The sequence below is a fragment of the Patagioenas fasciata genome, chromosome 26, assembly GCF_037038585.1.
Source record: "Patagioenas fasciata isolate bPatFas1 chromosome 26, bPatFas1.hap1, whole genome shotgun sequence".
NCBI classification, from domain to species: Eukaryota; Metazoa; Chordata; class Aves; order Columbiformes; family Columbidae; genus Patagioenas; species Patagioenas fasciata.
In genome coordinates, this window is record NC_092545.1 from 4,508,139 (window position 1) to 4,534,432 (window position 26,294).

The window sequence follows — 26,294 nt, forward strand, 5'->3', positions numbered from 1 at the left end:
GTCTCCTTTTCCAAGACCACTCAGCACCAACAAAGGGTCAACAAGAGTCTTTAGGAAGCGATCAAGTTGTTAAGGAAGCAGATTTGTCCCTGAATTTTTGGGAACAGTGTGATCCTTGGATAGAAAGTGTTGTGTATGGCAGAGATGGTTCTTTCACAGTTCCTTGCCTTCTCTTCTACTGTATATTCTCTATTGAGATGAGCAGTAGTTTCAAGGATAGTCACAGCAATATAAATTGAATTATCAATGTATTTTAATGATGTGCTAAGGAATAGTCATATCAAATTATGTGTTTTATGTAATGCAGATAATAACTTTTCTGTCAAAACCTATTGACACACCTTAATTTTGCCTTATTAGCATCACGTCGAAACTCCTGATTGACTTTTTAAATCCCAGGCTTTGAACCTCCTTGGAAACAACCTGTAAGGCAGAAGAAGTCGTTGAGGCTCGGAGCTCATTTGGCAGCGTTTGCATACAGTCACCAATGATGTTATTGGTGTGCAGACAGACAAGAGATGGTTGTCCCATTCATGTGGGACTTGTTAGAACAATGAAAGAAAGAAAATAATGGTCAGTATTTCTTGTGCGTGTTTGTATTTGCGTGCTGCTCGCAGACGGATTGCAGTTTCTAGGCAAAAAGGTGGTGTGCAAAGCCATCTGCCCTCTGGCTTTGTTAAATAATTCTCCGCGTTTACTGTTTTCAGAACCATTTGAAGTCGGAGCCGTACAGAGCGGAGCGTGGAGGCCGTTTAGAGTTGGTACCGACAACTGCTTGAGCGCAGGTTGGTTTTGGAATCCGATTGTGATAGCTCCTCGGTGCAGCTGCGAATTCAGCAGCCTCTGAATAGCTCCCTTAAAACACTTGAGCCAAGTTTAAACCACTCGGGTTTTATCCCAGCGCAAACGGGTCTGCAAAGAGGAACTGCCAAGCGCACTAAGGCAGTCTCAGTGCTTGGGTTCCTCGGAAAGACCTTTGAAGCGGTGAAGGTTGAGGGCTGCCTTGGTTGTGGTGACCATGAGATGGTGGAGTTCAGGATCTCGTGTGCCAGGAGCAGGATAGCGAGCAGAATTGCAACCCTGGATTTCAGCAGGGCAAACTTTGGCCTTTTCAGGCAATTGCTGGGGGAAATCCCACGGGCAAAGCTGCTTGAAGGGAAAGGGGCCCAAGAGAGCTGGTGAGTGTTCAGGGACTGTTTCTACCGGGCACAAGGTCAGAGCATCCCGACACGTAGGAAGTCAAGGAAGGGAGCCAGGAGACCTGCGTGGTTAAACAGGAGCTGCTGGGTGGAAGAGGAGAGTTTACAGATCATGGAAGGAGGGGCTGGCCACTTGGGGAGAACATAAGGCTGTTGTGAGAGGGTGTAGGGAGGCAACCAGGAAAGCCAAGGCCTCCTTAGAATGAAACCTGGCGAGAGGGGTCAAGGACAACAGGAAGAGCTTTTTCCAATCCATGGCAGATAAAACCAACAGCAGAGGCAATGTAGGCCCGCTGATGAATGAGGTGGGTGCCCTGGTGACAGAAGATACTGAGAAGGCAAAGTTACTGAATGCTTCTTTGTCTCTGTCTGCTCTGCCTGAGGCTGTCCTGGGGATCATATCTGGCCATATCTGAATTCTGGCAGTATTTGTTAATGATGGTCAAATGGTTCTTGCTCTGACAAAGGCTTCCATTCAGAATGATCCTTTTTATGACTATGTTGTATTCTCTGTGCCTTTATTTTTTTTAATACCTTCAGAAAAGGTCCAAATCTTACTCAGTAGCAACGCCCAAGCAGAAAGATCCACGAGACCTCACGTTATCCTCATTGACATCTGTGTGATACACAGCAAAACCCTGGACTGGTATAACTTGTAGGTTAGAGAAAAGTACCCAAAACACCGCGCAGCATCTGCTAGAACATCAAGCAGACATTATGACTAATGAGGCTCTCCCAAATTCCTGTTTTCCGAGGGGCTGTGGAAACGAATAATGCTTCAAAATGTGAAGCGCTAAAGGGCAGCACTTGTGGCTTGTCACTCTTTTAGCCCCCATTTACCAGAGGTGCTCGACAGCTTAGCAAAATGTGCCATGATCTGCACTAAAAGCTGAAATTTTGCCTTCTGCTTACTCTGGGCCAAATTGCCAGCTCTGTGCGCTACAGAACTCTATTAATTTCAAGAGGATTGTATGGGATGGAAGTGCAGGCAGCCCGTGATTTTCAGGCTCCAGCGCACTAAATTTGAAGTGTAGCTGGGATCGGGAATGGAGCGGTTGGCATGACGGGCCTTCATTAGCAGTAAATGCGTGTGCCAGAGTCTGGGCCACGAGGCATTTGTTTCAAGCGCTGGGTCTTAACAGTAGCAATCACATAAATAATTCAAGTGTTGTGATGTCTGAACCGAAATTTAATGTTGGAATCTACAGTTCGGCCTGGTGATTGAGTACCTCTTTAACATGTTGGCCATCGCTTTTCCAATGTTCCTCTTGAACTCAGAGATATTACCCAAAACTAGAGTCCTGGCCTGTTTGGCCACCCATTGCACAGGCAATAGTGGATTCCAAAGCCCTGAAAAGCTGCACAGATCAGATGTGTGGGTCGGATTTGCTTCTCCCCCTCCCACCTTTGCCTGGTGGGTGAAGGACGTGGGGATATTGGTCATTCTGTACTCAGGTTTGTGCTGTGGGTCCGTGTGTTTGTAAAGCTGGGGCAGCCGGAGCTGCAGATGTGGGGCGAATATCTCGCAGATGCTCCTATGCTGGGGTTTCCTTCTGTTACCTTGGCTGCTGGAGCGGCCGTTCTGCACATTGAAGGTGGGTTTATTCCCTGGTACTTACACCTCTGGGGTAAAGGAGATGAGATAACAGTGCTTTCCCCCAGTGGTTCATATTCTTTTACATCTTTCAGCTTCAACTCCTGCTGTTTTTTCAGTGAAGACCCAAACCAGTGGACACAACCAGTGGAAGATGTCACTTCCTCTCGTATCCATCCCTCATTCTAATCCCTAATTCATCATCCCTGATGCATTTTTCATCGCCGTGTATGCAAGTAGCTCGGAATCCATAGTGCTCACGAGTCATGAGTGGTTTAGAGAGTAATCTGTAGGGTTCATATCCACCGCTCGCTCTCCTAAAGCCTTTCCTGAGAGGCTGACTGTGTGTTCCTAAGCCCTCGCTCTTCAGAACCTGTTTGTACAAATCAATGTAATACTCCTAACATTGTACAAAAGCAAATTAGATTTATATGAAAGAGTTCAATGAACAGCATTTTGAATGGGATCCATAATGAGCTTTTTAATTAAATGAATATAGTCATTTCATAGAGGCAGTTCTCATTAGCGTGGCAATATTGAGATGACCATTTCCTTCTAATTGCGTTGCGTATTTATGTAAGAGGCTCTGGTTTAGGTTTGATTTGAATAGATTGATATGCCATTGTGTCTTGACACCCAGTGCGCATACAAAAGGTGAAATAGCTCTGTTTTCTAAATGAAGCTGTTAAATATTCAGTTGAACAAATGACACTTGCTCACTGTAGCATGTCTGAGTCGGTTCGTGGACACATGGCAGCGTTTATCTGTTGCACTGTGTATATAACTCCAGCTATTTAAAATTCTTTTGCCCAGTAGGGTGGATTTCATTAGACTCTTTACCCAAGTCAATACCATATTTTTGCGTGATTTAATATTGTTCCAGAAGGAAGGGTCCTGTACTGGTCACTGAATTACCCCAGTAGCCGGTTCTTTAAATGCTGATGTGTGTTCAGTAATTTAACGTCTGGATTCCACATGTTCTTCTGTCATCAAAGTCTAAAACCACCCTCATCCTCCAGCGGGTGAGTGGTTCAAACAGTTATAACCATGAAGCTTCTCTGCTCCAGCGACACAGCCGCACGAGCGCTTTCATAGGACCAGCTGAAAATGTCAAAGCGCAGTTTAAAAATGTTAATTAAGTTTCAATCTTTGTGGACAACATTGTTAATCACGGTAACGGAGTAAAACAGCAGCCCTTGGTGTTCTCTGTGTCACATCATATCGAAGAACCATTCGTTCTCCTGTCACTTCAGCTTCCTCTAGTCCATCTTTCCATGGGAAAAAGTCACTCAATACTGGTTCTTCAGTCGGAAACTCTTGTTAAACATCCAACATTAGCTGATCAATTTGATCTTTATTTTTACTCTTTTTTTCCAGGCTTTAATTATCACTGTTGTTTCGATATGTCCTGAAGGCTGCGTGCTTTCCAAGCATGAAGGTTCAATGTTTTACGTGATAAACCGGTGTGGAGGAGGTGTCACGCTCGGAAGAGATGTGGCAGTGGCTGGTACGTGGACATTGTGTTGGGAAGAGCAGAAAAGGCCGTTCCGTTTGAGTCGGTACTGATGCACTGATCCTGCTTTGGGAACGCTGGATGTGCCAGATCTGGGTGTTCAGCAAAAGCAGGAGAGGGGGGACAATGAGGAGAAGGCGAGAGGGAGTGTTATTGACTTTTTACCTTTTATTCCCATCTTCCTAATCCCGTTCCTCCCTCTTAGTGCCACTCCATGTATCTCAGCATCGCTTCGCTCAGGATCTTGGTCCCCCAGCTGCTTTCAGCATCACTCCCACATGGGGTACGTCCGGCCTGGATAACGATGCTCAGTGTAGCCCAGACCTTTATGCTATGCCAACGATTCTTAAATTCCTTCGAATATATTTCCCTTTGCTCATTATTTCACCTCTGAGCTTTTTGACATATACAGGAGCTTACTGCCGCGTCCGCTGGGTTTTACTTACAGCACTGTTGCCTTCTGATGTTTTCCCCCTTTAATTATTTCCATTACTGTGAGCCGACATACATTATTTCTCTCAGCTGTCAAGCCCTTGCAGAGGGTTTTATCCCACTAACCGTAATAACGTTTCTTTTCTTTTTATTGAAGTTGCAGCTTAAACCATGCTTGCTTTGTTCTCACCCAATAAGGGAGGATGCTAACAAGGCTTCCAGTGTGCGCATACGTATCCTAAATGCATTTTGCACGTCTGCTTTTAAACTGTCTAAATGAGAAGTGGAAACCATTTGGGGGAAAACAAACAAAACCCAGTAAACCCCCCCGCACCCTGGATTGTCCTTTAGTTTATACCAGGTATATTCATTCGGATATAGGAAGGTAGCACATGAGGAGTTCCCAGCGCTCAGCAGGGCAGGAATTGCCCTTGCACAGCAGCGTCTGCGTCTCCAGAGCGCTGTGCCGTTCTTCCTGAAGTGGGTGCGTGGAGCATTTGGACGTGGGGAGGTGATGAGAGCCGAACCGCAGCGCACACCGGAGCCCGCGCCCCCGCTTTGGTGCCTGGGGCCATCAAAACGTGCACCGGCGGGAGCGGAGGAGGAGGAGGAGGAGGAGGAGGAACATCCCGTCCCACCGATTCAGGAGTCGCACAGGCTTTCTGCACATTCAGCGCTTGATCTGAGCTCTGCTTTGTCTCGCTTCTTTCTAAATATTTTTCGGACGTATTGGAGTGTTTAAATTGGATACCTCAAATAGAGCCATTTCAGAGCAATGTGTGACTTTGTGTCGAGGGTTTAGATTGCGGGGTGACAATAAACCCCTGGCGGATGTCTTGTTCACCTCCTCTCCCCCTTTTACCCCTCGCTCTCCCCCCTTCCCACTCAGCACAGGCGATCAGGAGGGAAAGAAGGACACAGAGAAGAGAGCTGGAAAAATTAACAATGTTTTACTAATGCTACTGATAAGAATAGAGAAAATAATACAAAATATACCAAACCAATCTTGGAAGTCTCAGCAACTGCAGAGCCGGCACTCGAAGTCCTGGACTGGACTCTGCAGCAACCGGAGCTGGATTCAGTCTGTCACTGGGCCTCAGTTTGCAGGGACGACTCGCAAGGTCCTCTCCTAATGTCGCCTTAAGGAAAAGGGAAAAGGGACGAGATCCTCGTGATCTCCCACTTTGATATGAAGTATCACATGAATGGGATGTTATACACAGTTGGTCGGTTTCTTGGTCACCTGTTTCTCGTTGCCCCTCTCAAGATGTCCATCCATGCTTATCAATAACTTCTCATTCCATTGCTGTGTTCACCAAAACATGGATCTGGTTCTCCAGGAAAATGCAGCTGATATGAAGCTTGAGCTGACAGGCAAATTCACTACAAGAGAAACTTGTTTTTGTTAACAAAACCAGGACGCTTTGAAAGTTTGCTTTTGATATCAGTGCCTCAATATATCCTTTATTTGACATGCGTGTAACAGCCTTGATGCTTCACGGGAAACACAACTGCTAAGGAACTGTTGCCAGTCCTGTGGTTGCTCATTGCTACTGAGACTCGAGCGGATTATTTCAGTATTGGGATGCTGCAGGGTGAGCTCCATTGAAAATGGGTCTGTTCTTTCACCACTGTATTCAGAATTTTACCCTTGGGGATTTGTTCATTGTTTGGATTTTCTATAGATCTTTACAAAGTGTTTATCTGTGGTGGTGTAAGAATCTAATAGTCAAGCTGGTGCAGGTAAAGAACTTTACAGTAGTTCACTGATAAAATTAGCTCTAAAAATGAGGTTTTGCAACTTTTTGTTTGTTGTCCTCTTCTGAGGACAAATTGTTGAAAGCTATCTGAATGGAAGGCCTTTAATTAACTAACTTTTGTCTCCATCTACTGCCTTTCACAACTGGGACCTCCGAGTTGGATCAGCTTTAATTAAACGTTCTCAACACCTCCATAAGATGGCCAGGCATGATAGCGAACATATTGAAGAGGGGATTTCCAAACTCCCACTTTGCTCTTGCTCTCCTGACTGAAGTTGACAATGACTGTTCTCAGTGCCTTGAATTAGAGCAGATGGAAGTGAAAACTGAATAGGTTTTGTTTGCAAATCTTGCTCTAAATGAAACCGCACTCATGCCATGGGCAGGGGTGGAAATCAAAGCCTAGGATCTGCTCTTGGACTGAAAACAGTGGATCAGGGACACCAGAGAACTGATTTCGAAGGCAGTGACCTCTTGCAAAGGGAAGAATGGCGATTGTTCTACAGAACCGGCACTTTTAGTAATTCCTTCTGGTTTTCTGGGTGGGAAGGTTTTCAACTCCCATCAGTTCTTCAGTCATCTGAAGTATTGGTGCGTGCTGAGGGGTTTCGGTTTGGTTTTCCCCGCCTTAAATTGCTCGTATAATGATGCTGCAAAATGATAAGTGACAATAACACTTTCTTACAAGATCCTGTGAGCCTGGCTTTATTCGCAGTGCATCCATTGTGGGTAATGCTGGCGTTTTCCAGCTCTGGCTGCAATAGAGAAGGATCTGCTGTGCAATGGCCCCGAGTTACGGGTATCATTACAGACAAAACACAAACATCGCTCTTATTTTGTACTCTTTACAGCACAGAGCTTCCTAAATTGTGATTTGTAGGTCACCGGTGGTTCGTGGAGAGATCGCTGTTCTGTAAGATCAGCTCCTCCTCCTTTGGAGCAACAATACTCCAGACATAGAGCTGTGTTTATCTCGGGTACCTTCTTATCGTCACTCCCCAAGCAATGCTGTATGTGCAGCGCTGTCATCTGATCGTCCCCAAGAGGAGCGGCGGGAGGATTGTGAGAGAAGAAAAGGAGCAGAATGGTTCCTAATGCTGTAACAGCTGAGGACACAAGGGGAAGATACTAAATACTAAAGAAGAAGATACTAAAAGCCTCACTCTAATCCTGGTCAAAGATCAGTCTCTTAATCTTTTTGACAGTGCAAACTGAGTCACCATCTGAATAAAATGTAAAACCACCGAACCACTGGTAAGAGCAAGAAGTGGGAATAGCGTCTTTGGTTTGGTTGCTCTGGGTGTTTGGATGCTCTGTGCTGATATTCTCAGTAAATCACGGTCCTGTTCAGTACTGGCTATAGGGAGAAACAAAACTGGAATCCAGGCGCACTCTGAAAGTTTTCTGATCTCAGAATCATTTTCTGAAGATTTATGAGAGTTGTGGTTTCAGAAGGAGAATGTGCTGCAGATTTCGGAAGGTTCGTAGCAAATCTCTGTGCAGTGAGCGCTTGCTTGACCCCGGCAATAGGAAAAGGCTGCAGACAACTTAACCACTTTGCTTTCATAGACGGGGTGGCACTTTTCTTTCAAAGTTGGGTTCACATCACTGTGAGCCTGTCTATAATTGCAGAAATCAAATTTTAAAATATCTTAAGTCTATAAATGTTCAACCTCTCCTTAGCCCCAAGATCTCATTAATTGAGCAGCGTAGGGGAAAGGGACCTGGGGGTCCTGGGGACAGCAGGGTGAGCATGAGCCAGCACTGGGCCCTTGTGGCCAGGAAGGCCAATGGTACCTGGGGTGGGTTAGAAGGGGGTGCTCAGTAGGTCAGAGAGGTTCTCCTGCCCCTCTGCTCTGCCCTGGGGAGACCACACCTGGAATATTGTGTCCAGTTGTGGCCCCTCAGCTCCAGAAGGACAGGGAACTGCTGGAGAGAGTCCAGCGCAGGGCAACCAAGATGCTGAAGGGAGTGGAGCATCTCCCGTGTGAGGAAAGGCTGAGGGAGCTGGGGCTCTGGAGCTGGAGAAGAGGAGACTGAGGGGGGACCTCATTCATGTTCACGGAGATCTAAAGGGGGAGTGTCAGGAGGATGGAGCCAGGCTCTTCTGGGTGACAACCAGTGACAGGACAAGGGGCAGTGGGTTCAAACTGGAACACAGGAGGTTCCACTTAAATTGGAGAAGAAACTTGTTCCTGGTGAGGGTGGCAGAGCCTGGCCCAGGCTGCCCAGGGAGGCTGTGGAGTCTCCTTCTCTGCAGACATTCAAACCCGCCTGGACACCTTCCTGTGGAACCTCAGCTGGGTGTTCCTGCTCCATGGGGGATTGCACTGGATGAGCTTTCCAGGGCCCTTCAACCCCTCACATTCTGGGATTCTGTGATTTACCTCTTGTAGCCTTAGGAACCACGTCAAGCGTCCCCGCTTCTGCAAGTATGTGCAGAGCAGAGAATTTATGTTCTTCTAGAGGCTGAAATCCTATTTCCCAACAGGCAGATGAGTCTGCTGAGACAGGGATAACAGAGCATGGAATTAGCAGGAACACAGGTGAGCAGAGATGCTCTGAACTCTCATGCAATTACTTGTTTCTTTAGAGCAGAAAGATGATGACTACGATTACTGAGGGAGATGGTATCACTTCATAGTTAATTTAAAGCTTCTGATAGCTCGTGTACAAGTATCACAGTGTCTGTTGTAACTGAGAATAGATGGTGCGAGCTGGAATGGATTCAGATAGTGCTTTCTCCAGGATGGGGCAGAGGAATGATATTATTTTATCTCATTCCAGACTGACTTAATGCATCTCAGTTTAAACTAACTTCAGTTTCTCAAAGAGCCACATCCCCCCTGGTTTATACCCGTTTTGACCGCTAGGAATCAGAAATATATTAACAGAGCATGGCAAACTCTCAGTATCTATTGCAACAGGCACTTTGTATTTCCAATATCCGAGTGAGCTTCAGGCTTCGAGTTCTGCCGCGTCAACCAGCAAAAGCACAAAGACGTTCGGTACCTGCTTCACCCATTCCAGAAAAGAGACGGAGAGGTGCAATTGGAGACGGCAGAGAGCACGTTTTCTCCTTCTTGCTACTGCGTCTCATCCTTTATACCCGCACGATTTCTGGAAAGAGCAGATGGAAGATCTTGAATGGGAATAGTTGGCATTCCCAAAGCATCAGTGGCGCACATGGCCGGGCTCACAAGTCGTAGTTTTCTGTTGTTTTTCCTCATTTTCATTCAGACAAGTAGAACGATGCAATTGCAATTTATTCCTCGCTGTCTGTCTCCAAAGTGGATTGATGTCAAAAGGTTATTTTGCAAAGGTGGGTCTCTAGTTCTGCTGTCGGGCAGAAAAGAAGCTTCATAGTGTATATATGGTAATGCTTCATCATAGGAAGCAGCGGAAACAGGCTTCAAAAAATTCATGTAGGCACCTAATGGTGCTTTGAAAACCAAAAAATATCTCCAATAACTGCAGATCTGCCATTGAAAGCACACAGGAGTCGGACAGTTTGAATTGCACGGTGTCCTTGTGAACGGTGTGAAGATGTGCGATTACAGACACCGAAACCTCCCTGTCAACTTGACCGTAGGTCTCTTCAGCTTTATTACCGATGTGGTTTAATTTTCCGTTATTCTTTTCTTGCCGAAGTAAATGGCTTCCCAGGTTTCTGGAAGGAGATTAGAAAACAGCTCAAGTTGAGCGTTTCTAAGGCGTCTTAGTGGATTTACTACATCTTTCCTTAGATACCTGGAACCTTTTTCATTTCTCCACTGCTGAGGCCCTTTTTACAGTTCTGTCAGCATTCCCGGTTGAACTGAATAATTTACCCTTTTAAACTGACAGCAGCTGTCATTATGAAAATTGCAGGGCCAACTTTGACAGGATTCACACAATGGGGGAACTGAAACTTTTAGCAGCTTCGAGAAAGCCCAGACTTCTCCGTACGGCTTGTCAGCCGGTACATGAGCTCATCTCCGCCTGGGGAAACGTGTGGCACATTAGGAGATTGTATGTGACAGATCTGAAACGGCACCGGTGGCATCCTCACCGATAATATCTCCGGGAGGGGTGGATAATGAAGAAATTGTTAAGAATTGGGTGAGCGCTTTACAAATTGAAGGGCGCTGGGTGTTTGTGGCCATCTGTTTAGAATCCATTCCTTTTCCGTGGGCTAAACGTTCGCAGTTGTTAATTATCCGGAGATTTGCTGCTCTCTTTCTGCAAATGGTTCTTGGGTTTGAAAGCTTCTTGTAGTTGCAAACGTTGTGTCCTTTCATATTCGTTGGTGATATGAGGGGTTGGTGGTGGCGTTTTCGAGCTGTCTGGTGCTATGAACGGGTTGTGCTCCAGGTTTTTCCACCCTGGCTGAGGTTAGCGTCAAAAATACTGAGAATATTCAAAACATCTTGGGTTTCCTGAAGGTTCTGGAGTTGGTTGGTTGTGTCCGTCACGAGCAAGGAGGAGACAGGGAGGGACCCAGAGACACGGGACAAGGAGGAGGCCCCAAAATTATAGGAGGTTTCAACTCTTGTATTTTCTGGTCTAAGATACAAAACGCGGCCTGAACCGAATGCAGTGCAATGGGAAGCAAAAGGCACAAATTGCTTTAGCCTTCTCGTCAGCATCTTTAAAGTTTATCCTGCACTGTGTCATCCTGTTCTGTGAGTCTATCTTTAGCCTTCCCTCCCTGTCTGAGCCAGCAGAAGCGCTTTTGTTATCGCTTCTTACTGTTGAAGAGCACATCAGGAAAGAAAAGAACCCTTTTTCAGACTGTGTTTGTGCAGGGGAATGGAGAGACGGCCATTTAGAAACGTTGTGCGTGTGCCTTGTCGTGCAATATACCCCTAGTAATTCTCGTTGTAACAAATCCAGCGCTGCTTATTGCAGCATCACCTTCTCAAAGTCAGCATCGATACAGCAAATCGTTAAGGGATATTCACGGTGTGTTGTGTTTTTACGGAGCAAACCTTCAAAAGAAAAATCCCACCTAATGAGACCGATATTCTCATGTAATATAAATACTGAAATGAATGGGTTATGAACGCTAAAACCAGATTATTTCATCTCAACAGACCCAAATGTCTGGATATTCTCCCAATGAAATGGGAAGCCTCGAACCAAACATTCTCGCGTATGCAATCGCTCTGCCAGCGCAGACGCGTTTCCGTGAGGCGTTTTCAGTTTAATGACGTTGTACATCCTGACAAGAAGCTGGTCCTGAACCACGTGTGCTCGTCCTCTCAGGAGCCACGATTGGGATACTTGGAATAGTTTTCTTTCAAGTGCACGCTATAAAACTCAAACCGTTCTCTTCAGTTTAGCAGTTTGACATCAAAGCAACGTCCTTTCAATAATTAAGAGAAGAAAGAAGGTTCCTGAGGCTGCCCGGGGTCTGCGCTCCGTATCAGGCGCTAATGAAACCCGTTATGCTGATGGTTTTGCTGACGATCTCCATAGTTACCTTTCCCCAGGAGACCTGATCAGACCATGGCTGCTTCCCATTACCATCCACCTTCAACACAGGAGCAAGATTTCTCATCGTCCAAAACGTTACCCGTTTCCCAATTGTTTTTCTCAATTTTCTTCTGAAAAAAACCACCCATATTCAGTGCAGAACGGTTGTAAAGTGTCAAACCTGTTGTAAAGGTGCGAAGGGATTAAGTGAATCAGTTAGTGCGGGCAGAACGAGGAGCAGGTACCGCTTCCCCACTACCAGCATCGCACATTGGCAGCTCTGCGGGGCGATTCCTGTTGGCATCGTAGAGCAGTGAGCGCGTTGCGGGAGGTGTTCATTACCCAACTGCACCCGCCTCCCTGTGATTTACATCACGTTGTGGTTTTTAGAAGTATTGTAGCAATTCGGGTGGCTCTGCCTTGGGTAATTGTGTTTGTTTCTGTATGTTAAATTTACGAGCGTTTTATGCCTTCTCCCCACGCGCTTGCAGATTTTCCTTGGTAATTTGCAAAATAACCCTGATTGCTCTTTGAAAACTCCTTTCAACTTGCTGGCTGGAAAAAGTCTGAAATGGTATTTGCTTGATGCTGACAGTCCATGCGGCTCCTGATGCTTCCCCACCATCCTTGTGGTTTCCATCATCCTCAGCACAACCATTTGGATGAGTGGGCAGTGAGGTGACTGCGAACTGGCTGAAGGGAAGAAGCCAGAGAGTCGTGGTCAATGGGGCAGAGTCCAGTTGAGGCCTGGATCCAGTGCAGTGCCTCAGGGGGCAGTGCTGGGGCCGGGATTATTCAATATATTCATCAGTGATTTGGACGAGGGAATAGAGTGTACCAGGAAGGCCAATGGTACCTGGGGTGGGTTAGAAGGGGGTGGTCAGTAGGTCAGAGAGGTTCTCCTGCCCCTCTGCTCTGCCCTGGGGAGACCACACCTGGAATATTGTGTCCAGTTGTGGCCCCTCAGCTCCAGAAGGACAGGGAACTGCTGCAGAGAGTCCAGCGCAGGGCAACCAAGATGCTGAAGGGAGTGGAGCATCTCCCGTGTGAGGAAAGGCTGAGGGAGCTGGGGCTCTGGAGCTGGAGAAGAGGAGACTGAGGGGTGACCTCATTCATGTTTACAGAGATCTAAAGGGGCAGTGTCAGGAGGATGGAGCCAGGCTCTTCTCGGTGACAACCAGTGATAGGACAAGGGGCAATGGGTGCAAACTGGAACACAGGAGGTTCCACTGAAATTTGAGAAGAAACTTCATCATGGTGAGGGTGACAGACACTGAACCAGGCTGCCCAGGGAGGATGGGGTGAAAAAGCAGGTGCTTGGGGATCTCTATTTGGAATATGATCTGTTTTGCCTTTGGCTGCGTTACGAATTGAATGTCAGTTGTCGACCAATATAAGCTGTTAAGATTGAAGTGTTGCCTTTGTCTGTGGGGACAAAAATGAACTCCTTAAATCAAGAGGGTAATTAATTCTCTTGACAAGCTTTGAAAATGCTCAATTGAGATTTTAGCCCTGGTAGATATGAGTTGACAGTTTGCGTTTTCTTCTCCCACCCCCTCGTGAAAACCAACGTCTTGCTGGCTCGGGTTGTTGAGATGGACAAATCCCCGTCACGCCAGGAAATGAGATTGTGGTTTAATATGTAATAACAACTTTGGAAACGACTCCTTCCAGTGCTTGCAGAGCTTGGAAACTCATCTCTATTTTTCTGCTTTAGGCATCGAGTTTCAGAAATCTCAATGGTCCTTTATTCTAAAACGTGTCGTGGGGTTTTGTTCCTGGTTCTGCCATTGCCCTTTTGAGGTAACTTCGAGGAAATTGTTTCCCTTTTGGATACAAAATAGACCCATTTAGGTCACAAGTCCGGGGTCACCCTGTGGCTCAGTTTAACGTTACTCGACGAAAGGTTTGGGGTTTTTAAGCCAGATTTAGTGGTTAAATAGAAATGCTGATGTCCATTCTTGCAACCATAAACCTCTTCTCAGGAGAGTCCTCCATAATATGGACTGAATGCCATAAAGATGGTCCCTTTTTCTATAATCGGGCTCGGAATAGTTGGGAACCAAGTTACATCGGGTATATTGTAAAGCAGCCTAATAAAAATGACTTATTTAATGAGAGTAGGGAGTAATTAGGGTGTTTAATTTAGGGAGGGAAATCGCACTACAAAATGAATTGTTATTTTTATGTTTCATTATTCATTAAAAGTATGCCAACATATTTTCACGAAGATTAAAGAAGCGTGTCAAGATGTGCGGTGCAGAAGGACAAGGAAACAGCGATCGGGGTGTGACAAGAAAAGAAGAACTTCTGCAAAGAAGAAACTTTGTGAATCCTATAGAAAACATCAGGGGGAAGAGAAGTGGTTTGTGCAGGAATCCGATCCCAGCGCTGCCTTCACACAGCGCTCACAGTAACTCTGGCTTGGATTGGAGGTAACATCGGAGTCCTGAGTGCAATGAGACAAATGTATTAATTCGACATACATCATAGACATGAGCACCGTACTCTCCGAATGGCAGGCACTGATTTCCTTTTGTGTGGGTGAATGGCTAAGATTTACTCTAAGTGGCTTCAGCCCGGTGCAGTGCTGTTTATTAGCCTGGATGGATATCTGTAGCGGCTCTTGCTGTACTTACAACCCGTATAAAACCACAAGAGTCAATATTCTGTCACCTGAGCCAACCACCAAGGTTCACGTCTCGCTATTTATAGGAACTGCATCACCGCACCGTGGGGCTGTGTGAGGACAAGGCTCCTTTGATGTGGGACTGGAACTGTGAAACAGCATCAGGGCTTTGATCTTCGACTCGCTGTGTAATTGTGTCACTTATCTCCCGTGTGCTGAAGGTGCCCACTTTGGCAATCCCAGAATTGCTGTTCACGATTGCCAGGCAGAATTGTGAGTCTAAAGAGAGCTAAAAGTCACTAGAACATAACTGCCGCCTTCTTCTGCGCGTTCAAAATGCAATCGAGTGCTATAATATGATTTATCTGTAGGCACAAATAAAGAGCTCATATCCAAAGAGCACTTAGCGTGGCAGCCGTTGGAATTCTAAAGCCAAGCTGGCTTGTGCAGCAAGGCTTAAGCCCGGCTTAGCACACCCTGCCTGGCGGCCTGTACAGCACTCCAGATGTGCAGCTGGTAACTGGTTAACTGGTTAACTTCTGTTCTCAGGGCGGGATTTGATGGGCTGGCATGAGGCAAATGAGGTTGAAATTAATTATCATCAGGTGATGGTGGTGTTCTTATATTTTACGACTCATGCGCTCCTGCACAAAGGGCACTTGATGGTCCTGCTTGGAATAGCTTAGTGTAATTAGCCAGGTGAGTTTTAATGGCCTTTTCAGCGTGGTAAATGCCAGTAACATAGATCAAAACCGTGATTATGGTAAAGTAAATATGGAAGAGAAGTGTCTGGCTTCCCCCCTTCAGTTCCATTAGGTGATACCTCAGAATTATCTGTACCTTGTCAGATTTTGTCACCTTCCTTCCTCCCTCCCCTTATTACTACATAAGTAATACTGTAGTCATCATAATAAAACAACTTGGCTTAATTTCATATGAATATAACCATTTTACTACCTGAGACACTTTACATATGTAGCCTACATACCTTGCTTGTATTTATTCCTCTTCTATCCATGTCCATTGCAAGCCTGTGGCAGTTTAATCTCTCAGATTTGAAGGAGATAGATCTCATGTGACAGTCCCTGTGTTCTGCATTTGGGCTACAACTGCGATGAGGGACTCTGATTGTTAAACTATCTGATAAAATAAGCTGATTTTAAAAGAATAGTTGAGTATTGGTGCTCCTGGTGCACATTGCTAATAATGTGTGTGGAGTGGGCAGGATGAGTCAGGATCTCTGCTAAAGGATACGGTATATTTAGGGGTCATGCGCTTCCTTACTAATGTGTGAGTAGTCACAGTCAAGCTGATTTGGATCATACATATCTAATTAAAGGAAATTCAGCACCCGTGTGACTATCAGAAAGTGATGGCTTGATAAGATGCTGAGCACTGTGACTGTCGAGGGGATCCTGGGGACAGCAGGGTGAGCATGAGCCAGCACTGGGCCCTTGTGGCCAGGAAGGCCAATGGTACCTGGGGTGGGTTAGAAGGGGGTGGTCAGTAGGTCAGAGAGGTTCTCCTGCCCCTCTGCTCTGCCCTGGGGAGACCACACCTGGAATATTGTGTCCAGTTGTGGCCCCTCAGCTCCAGAAGGACAGGGAACTGCTGCAGAGAGTCCAGCGCAGGGCAACCAAGATGCTGAAGGGAGTGGAGCATCTCCCGTGTGAGGAAAGGCTGAGGGAGCTGGGGCTCTGGAGCTGGAGAAGAGGAGACTGAGGGGTGACCTCATTCATGTTCACAGAGATCTAAAGGGGCAGTGTCAGGAGGATGGAGCCAGGCTCTTCTCGGTGACAACCAGTGACAGGACAAGGGGCAATGGGTGCAAACTGGAACACAGGAGGTTCCACTGAAATTTGAGAAGAAACTTGTTCCTGGTGAGGGTGTCAGAGCCTGGCCCAGGCTGCCCAGGGAGGCTGTGGAGTCTCCTTCTCTGCAGACATTCAAACCCGCCTGGACCCCTTCCTGTGGAACCTCAGCTGGGTGTTCCTGCTCCATGGGGGGATTGCACTGGGTGAGCTTTCCAGGGCCCTTCCAACCCCTGACATTCTGGGATTCTGCGGATCTTTTTGGCAGAATGTAGCAGGTGTTTTCTTCTTCCTCTGTTAGAGGAAAATTAAGTTTGCAACCAGCAGGATTTCTCCGGCAGGGCAATTCCATCTTCTGGGAGCAGCTCTAATACAGGTTGGTTTGTGATTTCGTTTATTCTCTGGTTTGTTTCATGTCTCCTGGTTCATGTCTTGTGGCTGGTCTGTCGAGGAGTCAGCGTTCTGGCCTCTCCATACAATATCTATAGATCCTGATGTGCAAACAGAGGCTGAGATCCTGATTGTTAATGCTAAATAAGCAGTGCTGAGATAGATTCACACTAAATGAGCGATGTACACAAATGTAACCAGCTTCTAACTGAATAAAGACTTTTGATTATTCAAAATTATCTGTTACACAGTGAGGCAAAACATGAAGATTGTTCATAAGATAAATATCTGGTCTGTAGACATAAAGCTCTGTAGATATAACCTGGCTCAGTTCCTCATATGAGGCAGAGTTGAAATCCTTTATAGCGTGAATGGGTTGAGTTGGATGGGTCACTTCTCAGGATTTGGTGTCGTTCCTACGTGAGCAGTTGTTTTATCCCTTGGATTTTCTATGTGCTCGTGATTTTCGTTGGTGATGTTGTAGGGAAAGTGGGGACGGTCAAGCTGTGAAAAGAGGCAACACGAGAAAAGTACTGAAGGAATTAGGTGGGAAAGAAGAGACAGAGGATGCTGCAAAGTTAAAGAAGTGTCAGCTCCGTTCAGTTCTGAGCGCCGCTCCGTTCTGTTGGCTCTGTCACCTCGTGCTGTTGTGACGGGGGAGCCAAAGGAAAGCATAGGAGTGTGACTGAGGCTTTTGCCCTGTCCTGTTTCACTGTCACTCGAGTGACCTCGTCACCCGTCCGTGTCCCACATCAACCATCCCCGCTTTACTGGGGTCCCTACAACCAGCAGGCTTTAGGGGGGAACACCGTTGTTGTTCCCATGCCCCTTTAGAAGCGATCTCGGCGCTGGTGCCCGCCAGGCCGTACCGCGATGGCGCCGTGCGCATCTCTCCTAACCGCTTTGCTCAAGGGTGCGTTTAGCGGCTCAAGGCCTGGATGAGCCCTGCTGTTCTCACAGCTTCTATTCCCCAGCCGCCCCTAATGTTTTCCTTGGCATACAATAGCAGCAGTACCATCTTTCCTATCGATATCTCCATTTCTTCTTGATAAGTGTCTTCCAAAAATATTCCCACCTCTGCGGATTGTTAACTATTCCCCGGTGGCAGGCTCCCCCTGCACAGCTTTTAATGTAAAGAATCAGATGATTAAATATTTGACAAGCGCATTCAGCACTGAAATACTAATAAATTGCATTAGCTCTTGGGGCGGAGGGTTATTTTTTTGTCATTTTACCAGCAGAAAAGAGCGCTGATGCTTTTGGAGACGTGTGGGCAGAGAAGGTTACAGTTTTGCTGCATGTAAATGCAAGCAAGTCCTCTTTTCTTTTCAATAAGACTCTCATATAATTTGCAGCCATTGTTAACTTGTCACACTCTCCCTTAACCCCCTCGGAAAAAAACCCCAATAGTTGAAGAATTCAGTGTGTGCATATTAGCCTCACGTTTTTAAAATTCAGATTTTTATCATTGAGCAAACTTGAATACCAGCTTCACTATGGCAAGAGAAATAAATCGTTGTATTGATGTTAAAGGAATCTTTGGGCCTGCTCTCTAGTTGCTGATATAAATTACTCACTGTCCTGGTTTTGTTAAAAAACAAGTTTCTCTTGTAGTGAATTTGCCTGTCAGCTCAAGCTTCATATCAGCTGCATTTTCCTGGAGAACCAGATCCATGTTTTGGTGAACACAGCAGTGGAAGGCGAAGTTATTGATAAGCATGGATGGACATCTTGAGAGGGGCAACGAGAAACAGGTGACCAAGAAACCGACCAACTGTGTATAACATCCCATTCATGTGATACTTCATATCAAAGTGGGAGATCACGAGGATCTCGTCCCTTTTTCCCTTTTCCTCATGGCCGACATTAGGAGAGGACCTTGCGAGTCGTCCCTGCAAACTGAGGCCCAGTGACAGACTGAATCCAGCTCCGGTTGCTGCAGAGTCCAGTCCAGGACTTCGGGTGCCGGCTCTGCAGTTGCTGAGACTTTCAAGATTGGTTTGGTATATTTTGTATTATTTTCTCTATTTTATCAGTAGCATTAGTAAAACAGCTTCTCTGTGTCCTTCTTTCCCTCCAAATCTCCTGTCCTGAGTGGAAAGGAGGGAGCGTGAGGGGTAAAGAAGGAAAGGGGAGGGGGAGAGAAGGTGAACAAGACATCTGCCAGGGTTTTATTGTCACCCCACAATCTAAACCCTTGACATCCGCATTTGGAATTCCAAGTTTAAATTTCCTTTCTCCATTTCCATTCTCCCAGTGTCACAACTCTGTGCATTGTTCTCTGGTTTGCTGTGATTTTCTGAATGCGGTTTTCTGATGCAAAGAGAATTAGCCCAGCAGAACCCGGGTCGGTCTGTACACATGAGTGCATTTATTCTGATTGCAAGCAGCTGTGCTCACTCTTTGGTGGGGTTGTCCCTACCTATGGCCCTGTTTCCACCTGTGCGAAGTGAAATTAAACTGCAATTATTTGGGGGAAACCTCAGCCCGTCGTGACAGCACGGGGAGCAAGGCCAAGTGAACCCAATGGTAAATCTGTCGCTAAGGGATCAGTCAGCTGGGTTCTGTTTGAAATCGCTATCAGCTCCTTCCATCACCTTGAGAAATTCATCAAGTTTCTTGGGTTTTCACGTTTGCAAAGCAGAGCAGGAGTTTATTAGGATACCGGGTTAGCTACTCTGTATGAATTGGGAAAAACATGGGAACATGAGGTTGTCAGAAATGAATACGCGTTATTGATGGGATGGTGTTGGTTCACAAATTGGCAGCCCAACTTAATTTGATTCTAAGAGCAGCAGAACGAAGGGGATCCCTTCTGATAGCCTGGGCCTCTGATGTTGCTGAGAACTGGAGCAGAACTGGTCATCTGGCGGGTGTTTCACGGCCGCAAAGTGACTGAAGTCAGAATCACTTGGAGGGGGCAACGGATAAAAGTGTGCAATTTTATTTTAATATTCCTGGGGATGGACAGTTTAGTTTCATCCTGAATGAAAAATAGGCTCAACATTTCTTCAAATCTCTCAGGATTTATAGGTGAATGCTGGGGAGGCTTGAGATGGCTTTGGTTTTGGGTTTTGGGGGTAGTAGATAGAGGATCCAGTGTTCTACAGGTTCATTCATCACGTGCATTCCTGTCACAGAATCACAGGATGGACTGGGTTGGAAAAGGCCTCAGAGATCATCCAGTCCAACCCTTGGTCCAACTCCAGCCCGTTCACCAGATCACAGCACTAAGTGCCATGGCCAATCTCAGTTTACAAACCTCCAGGGCCGGTGAGTCCAGCACCTCCCTGGGCAGCCATTCCAATGCTGACCGCTCTCTCTGCACAGAATTGCTTTCTAATCTCCAGCCTCAATTTCCCCTGGCAGAGTTGAAGCCCATGCCCCCTTGTCCTATTGCTGAGTGCCTGGGAGAAGAGCCCAATCCCCCCTGGCTAGAACTGCCCTTCAGGTCGTTCTAGAGAGCGCTGAGCTCAGCTCTAAGCCTCCTCTGCTCCAGACTGAACAAGCCCAGCTCCCTCAGCCTCTCCCCATAGGGCTTGTGTTCAAGTCCCTTCCCCAGTCTTGTTGCTCTTCTCCGGACCCGCTCCAGCACTTCAATCTCTTTCCTGTTGGGTTCTTTGTGTTTGAGATGAGCCCCTTAATCCTTTGTTTCTTGAGCAAAATGAAGAATAAGAGACCTGATCTGTAGATCCCGCAGGTAAAATGATTCTCACTTTAAGCAAAATACAGACTATATTATTTACAAAGAAAAGAGCTACTCATTGCTCACCGAGCATTTTAAAAAGAACGCCAACTCCTCGCTTTTTTATGACCCTTGCACAGCAGATTTGAATTATTTTAAAATATCATTTTATGTCTACGGATAAGCTTTTCTGTTTGTCCTCATCAAGATTATATTACGCCTCATTCATTTGGATTAGAGAGGGAATATCTTGAGCAAACCGAGAGGTGTTTTTATGGTCAGTGGAGAGTTACTATGACAATTGGAAATTGCAAGTGAAATTTCTCCTGCATCTTGGGATGATTTAGGAACTTGGTGCCTCCGAAAGTCCCTCTGCCCTGTGTATTTCACGTTATCTAATCCGTTTGGTATGGGGCGGTAAGACTTAAACGAGCAGAAAATCATTAGATGATTTAGAGAACGGTGCAAGCGCGCAGCGAGACCGCGAGGCTTCTTTTGGTGGCACGACATGATTTAATTATTCGTCGCCGTTCAAAACATTTGTCTTGGTAAAAATTAAAATGATTGTGTCAGGCAGAAAATTGTGTTCCATGTTAATATTTGCTGTAAATGAACAAATGGCAGCGTGGCAGTTGATTCCTCTGCTAGGCCGGGAAAATGAAATACATTCCGTGGGCTTTTTAATACGCAGTAGTTTTTCAAAGCTAATAAGGAAATTCTACAAGCCTGCTTGTGCTTTATATTTTAATTTAAGGAAATCTGTCTCATTGTCGAGTGGAATTATTCTCTCTCTCCTTCCTCAGTGCTGGAATTCCTGCTTCTGAGTGGTTTTATGTGTGTCAGATCCGTGTTGCCAAGTGTCTCATCTCCCCAGACAGATGACACCTTATACCGTCGCTGTTTTCCGTGGGTACAGGGGGGTTTGAGTGGCTTTTCCCACGTGTTATCCCAGGGTTCTCGTGTCCATCGCTCCTGTACAACCGGGATGGGAAGCGCACGTTCCTCCTCTGCTTCGCCAGCTTTTTGTACCCGTTCCACGTAGCAAGAATACAACTCCAGCTTCCTAAAAGCTTGTAATACCAGATGGATAGGCATAGAGGATTTTAGTTTTCATAAAAAATAGCTAAAATTCAGTAGAAGCTGATCACGCCCGTCCCCAGGCTGGCTGCACAGTGCATTCTGCTCTTATCGAACCTGCGGGACTGAATTTTGCTGCCCTGCAGTTGTCCGTGGGTGGAGAGCGAGCAGGACGTACGGACACGTACAGGACAGAGTTCGCCTGGCAGTGGGAAAAACGAACAATTAGAAACCTTGCATGTAATGTTGTATTTCCATTTCTTTTCCTTTCATAAGCTGGTGTTTTGAAGTTGTTTCTGCAGTAACCCGGTGTTGAGGCTTAGGATCCGAGCCAGATAATCAGCTGCCTTTCACCGATTTCTCTATGTATATTTTAAAGCCAGAAGGAACCTTTAGATAATCCAGTTTAGTCTCCTCTCTGGCTGAAATATTTCCCTTGTTAACCCTAGATGGAGCCTGGGGGTCTTTTTCGAGCCTATTCTACCTTCTTGCACCCGAGGATCCGGTTGTTTGATGGGGTATTTCTGGGGTATTTCTGGAGTGTGTGCGGTGGATCGAGGGGCAGAGATGGGGAGAGGTTTCCAGCTGCCTGCGCTGCTCTAATCTCGCCGTTCGGGATAATCCACGGGAACATTAAAGCGAGCGAGACGGCTCGTCCTGACGTGTCTGACCACGGCAAATCCAGCGCATCCGTGGGCAGATGGGAGGGAGCGAGGCGGGCAAATAGATTAATGGTTGTGTTGGCCCATATGGCTTTCAGACCTTTGTTTGGAATCCCCTTAAGGTGATCGAACTACTCCGGCATAAAAGGGATGAAGATTAAAATGGTTTCTGCTCGTTTTGACCTTGGTAGTTTCTAGAATGTTAGAAATAAAAATGCGTGGTGCGGTACAGTCTGATAAACCCTGGTTTTCAGGCTAAATCTGATCATGCTTGAAGGAAAAGGGAAGGGAAAGGGGAGGGAAATTCTTACCTTTTCATATTACATAAAGCACTCGATAGATAAATGGTCTTGTGGGTTGATCACGGCCCAGTTATGGACTGGGATACTGGGAATAACGTCTCCTCAGAGCTCGAGTACAGGCTCACAGTGTCTGTTCTTGTCAGCTATAGTGATCTTTGTTTCAAACCTTTAGTTACAATAACTTTTTTAATCAGGAAAGAGCATTTGCTTAATTACAGATCTGATATACTACGCGGCCAGGAATAATGACATTAATTAAATTTAACTGACAAAGCAATTTAACTAGCGTGCCACACCTGGTCTTCACTATTCATTTACTTGTATACTGTGCAGGCCGGTGTCTGCTCTTACTCATTCCCTCATTTTTTAAGATCCCTCTTTGCTGGGATCGCCTCGCATTTGTTTCCATATGGTACCCTGCTTGTATGAGGAGGAAGAATTGGGGGTTTTTGGCTTTCAGCTTTACATTTCCTCCCCAATTATGCTGTTGTATCATATCAGGCACTTGCTAACATTTGCAATGCTTTTATATAACCACATAGCATGTCCTATGGGGAGTCGTCTTACCTGAGCAGATCCTAGGGCCGCTATCTAATATCACTTTAATGCTATGGTGAGCGGTTGGTTAACAACGAGGAAAATGGAGAGGCCTCTTGTACCCAAGTTTTCCTGATACATATTTGCTTGTCATCCTTTCAGTTGAGATTTGCATCATAATGTAGATACACAAGTATAACGGGTCATATATATATGTATATAAAACAGAGAAGTACTGAGGATCATGTTATGTACATTTTAAGCCACGAGTTTCACAGTAAATGAGAGGATGCTTAATTATGTTCAGGCCTCAGAAATCAGTGAGGTCAACCCTCTTTCCAAGCATTAAGCCTCAGTCACAAACCCGGAGATTCCTGGCGACGGCATCATCTAAATCCATCGCTGTTATGCACAGACAATATCCCCCCCGCAGATTTGTTTAGAACTGGTAATACATTAAAAGCTTTTATGTAATGAGAAGGAGCTGAGCGCGGAGCTTTTCTGTGTGTTCTTTATGAAGTGTTTCATTTGTCACACAGGTTCTATACACGGCGCTGGGTCTGCGGTGGAAGTTTTGCGATGGTCTCTTCCAGTAGGCACCACCGTAAAATTACAGCGACTGTTCTCTGATAGAACTCGTTTAGGAACCAATCATCAATACAAAGAATTGGTGGTTGCTCGGATAAAAGGTGCTTCCTGTGGTAGAGATTTTAATATAATATATGGAGATTAAATCTAGTGTGTTGACAGATCAGTAGTGTTTTCCTCCCTCCTTTCCTAGGGCTAATTTTTTGATGGTTTCCTCACCACAGAAATCGTGTGTTATTTCCACTCGAGAACCACCTGCTTTAGGCAATGGGAGAGAAAACGAGGCAACAGCAACGAGCAACCACTGCGATCCTGTTATTCCACACCCAGGTAGCTGGTTCACAACAGATAAAGATGTATGTGAAAGTCAGCGGCCGGAGTTGATTTCCTTTACTCTTTAAATGGGGAAACAGAGCTGTCCTGGGGCTTAAGTACAGAACACGTGGGCATTTATTCTGTGAAGTGTGGGACCAGACACCTTCGATCGTTCAGCCGCCATTCACTTATCCCTAAGAGCCTTTGAGTAACATCTCCATTACAATGGGAAAAAAGTTCCCAGCATATTCTTTATTTAATTTCTATCTTAATCGTCGTAACATCTGTTTGCCAGTAGTTCTCAGAATTACGCTATTAACATTCCCTTCTTTGAGAATATCTGGTTATTTCCAAATTTGAAAAGCTTTAAAACTAGAGATGCATCTTTTTTTGAAGCGGTGCTGACAGTTGTAATTAATCCTCTGTCCAGGCTTCTTTGCGCTGCCAGCAGATTGTTCTCAGCGTTTAGAATTTCTAATTATATTCTTATAAACTAATTGGAATGAATAGGTCTTTAATTTAATTTTTGCGTAGATCAGGAATGTGTTTTCCCCTTTCTCGCCCTATTGATTTTTAGCACAGTAGTAAATACATTCTTTGTTAGTGCCACAAAGTTTGAATCTAGATAGGTACTTTTTCCATACGATTCCCAATGCGTTCAGCCCAAGGTGTTTGTTTTCACAGCTCAAAGCATTAAACCCATAACATCAGCGTTTGTAATGGAACAATTCAGTGTTAGCTATGGCAACACTGCCTATGCACATGACAAATCTTTAACGTTTGCCACTCATCTGATTAATTCCACAAACACAGTTTGGGGAGTTTTCCGTGAGACTTTTTCAAGGAAGCATATGGATTTTGCTCCCAAGTCCCATCTGTCTGCGTACCCTGCGTCTCCAAGGCAGAGCGCGGTAGTGAGATAATGAATTTGGGTTGGCCTGTTCGCTCAGTGTTTCTTCACTCTACCAGGTTTTGTTTCTTCAGATTATAAACATGGTAGCACCAAAACAGGCTCCTTGCTGGTGTCAAATCTACAGGTGTGTTCACGTGCTTCTATAAAATCCATCAAAATCGGGGATCTGAGGAGCTCCTGTTGTGTTAAAAGTTCAATTGCATTAGCAGCGGCCTACCCTCTGCATCTATAAATGGCTGCAGCACGCTGCCTCGGGTTGGTTGTTTTCCTATACCAGAAATTCTCCATTTCCTAGAGTAGCACGTGGAATTGTTTCATCCAGAAACTTCCGTGGCAGGTCTGAGTTTTCCAGAGGGATGTGACAGGGTTTGGTGTGTGCCAGGGGCCTGGGGCCTGCAAACAGGCCTGCGACTCCATGTGGCAGGTGAGGGAAGCGATTCTCTCTCTCTATGCGTGTTTTTCTATTACCAGACAACAAATATTGGTTGTCGGACTTAGAACATATACAGGTTGTAACCTTTACAGTGTGGTGGAGGTCGGGCCAACACTTGGAGCTGACGCACTCTTGTATGAGCTTGGAAATGAACCAGGTGCGATGGGTTTGGGGCTGAAGATGGAAGTGTCTGCACACTGTAGAATTCACAACAGCGTGTTTGGCTCTGGAGGTACCATTTCCAAACTAGTTTGCCTACTTAGTGTTTTTATTCTGTGGTTTTGGCGCATCACAGATGGCTAAACCTGGCTGCTTTGAACCTGTGTACTCAAATCATCCTAATTCCAGCCGCCATGCCCTGCAGCTCGGCTTTGGGAACTCTGTTGTTCAAACCAGGTGCGTGTGTGCAAGCATCCAAAAACTTGGGAAAGTGAAAAATCCAAGTCAGAACTGAGCGGCTGTGCCATCCCCAGCTCCCAGTAACACACACAGCTGGTGTGTGTCGCCCGGTTGACCTTTCCATCGCTTACAATACGAGCTCCGGAGTGGGGAGCCATTAAATGTGTATGTATTCAGTGTGTATATGTCCTTTTCAAAGTTACTGGGTTGTTGATTTTGTTTCCTTGTCAGAACCATCGCAGATAGTGCATCTGTTTGAGTTATAACAGCGAGGGTCAGGACTGATAACAGACTATTTTAAGCTACTCTTAACAACAGCCTGTGAAACCACAAGGTTGTGTGAAAGATAGCAATCGAGGTTTATGGAACTGTGGAGTGAATTATTAACTTGACGCTTCTAGCCCAACATGACAAATAAAATTCTATTGCAAAAAGATACTCGGTTGTGTCAGGCATCGATTTTTGAAGATGTCTAACAAATGGCTTCTGGGTAAGCACACTATCGCTCTTCATTTGTCTGTCCGGTCAGTGGAGTTGGATGGAGAGTCACCAAATAAAATTAGCATTTTCATTCAGTCATTATCTGTGCTTGCTTAAT

General features: G+C 45.7%; 1 protein-coding gene across 9 annotated transcripts in view; it reads left to right on the forward strand.

The window, feature by feature from the left end:
• LRRTM4 (leucine rich repeat transmembrane neuronal 4) overlaps positions 1 to 26,294 on the forward strand; it is a 298,739-nt gene that overhangs the window by 218,879 nt on the left and 53,566 nt on the right. For 7 of the 9 annotated variants that reach the window (XR_011735854.1, XM_071799351.1, XM_071799350.1 and 4 more), the window contains one exon: positions 4,171 to 4,300. The exons of the other annotated variants lie outside the window; for them this stretch is intronic. Coding sequence is in view for 6 of the 7 variants with exons in the window: in XM_071799351.1 (XP_071655452.1) it covers positions 4,171 to 4,300 (130 nt within the window). In the remaining variant the exon portion in view is untranslated. The remainder of the gene's footprint in view (positions 1 to 4,170; positions 4,301 to 26,294) is intronic. 9 annotated transcript variants of the gene reach the window in all.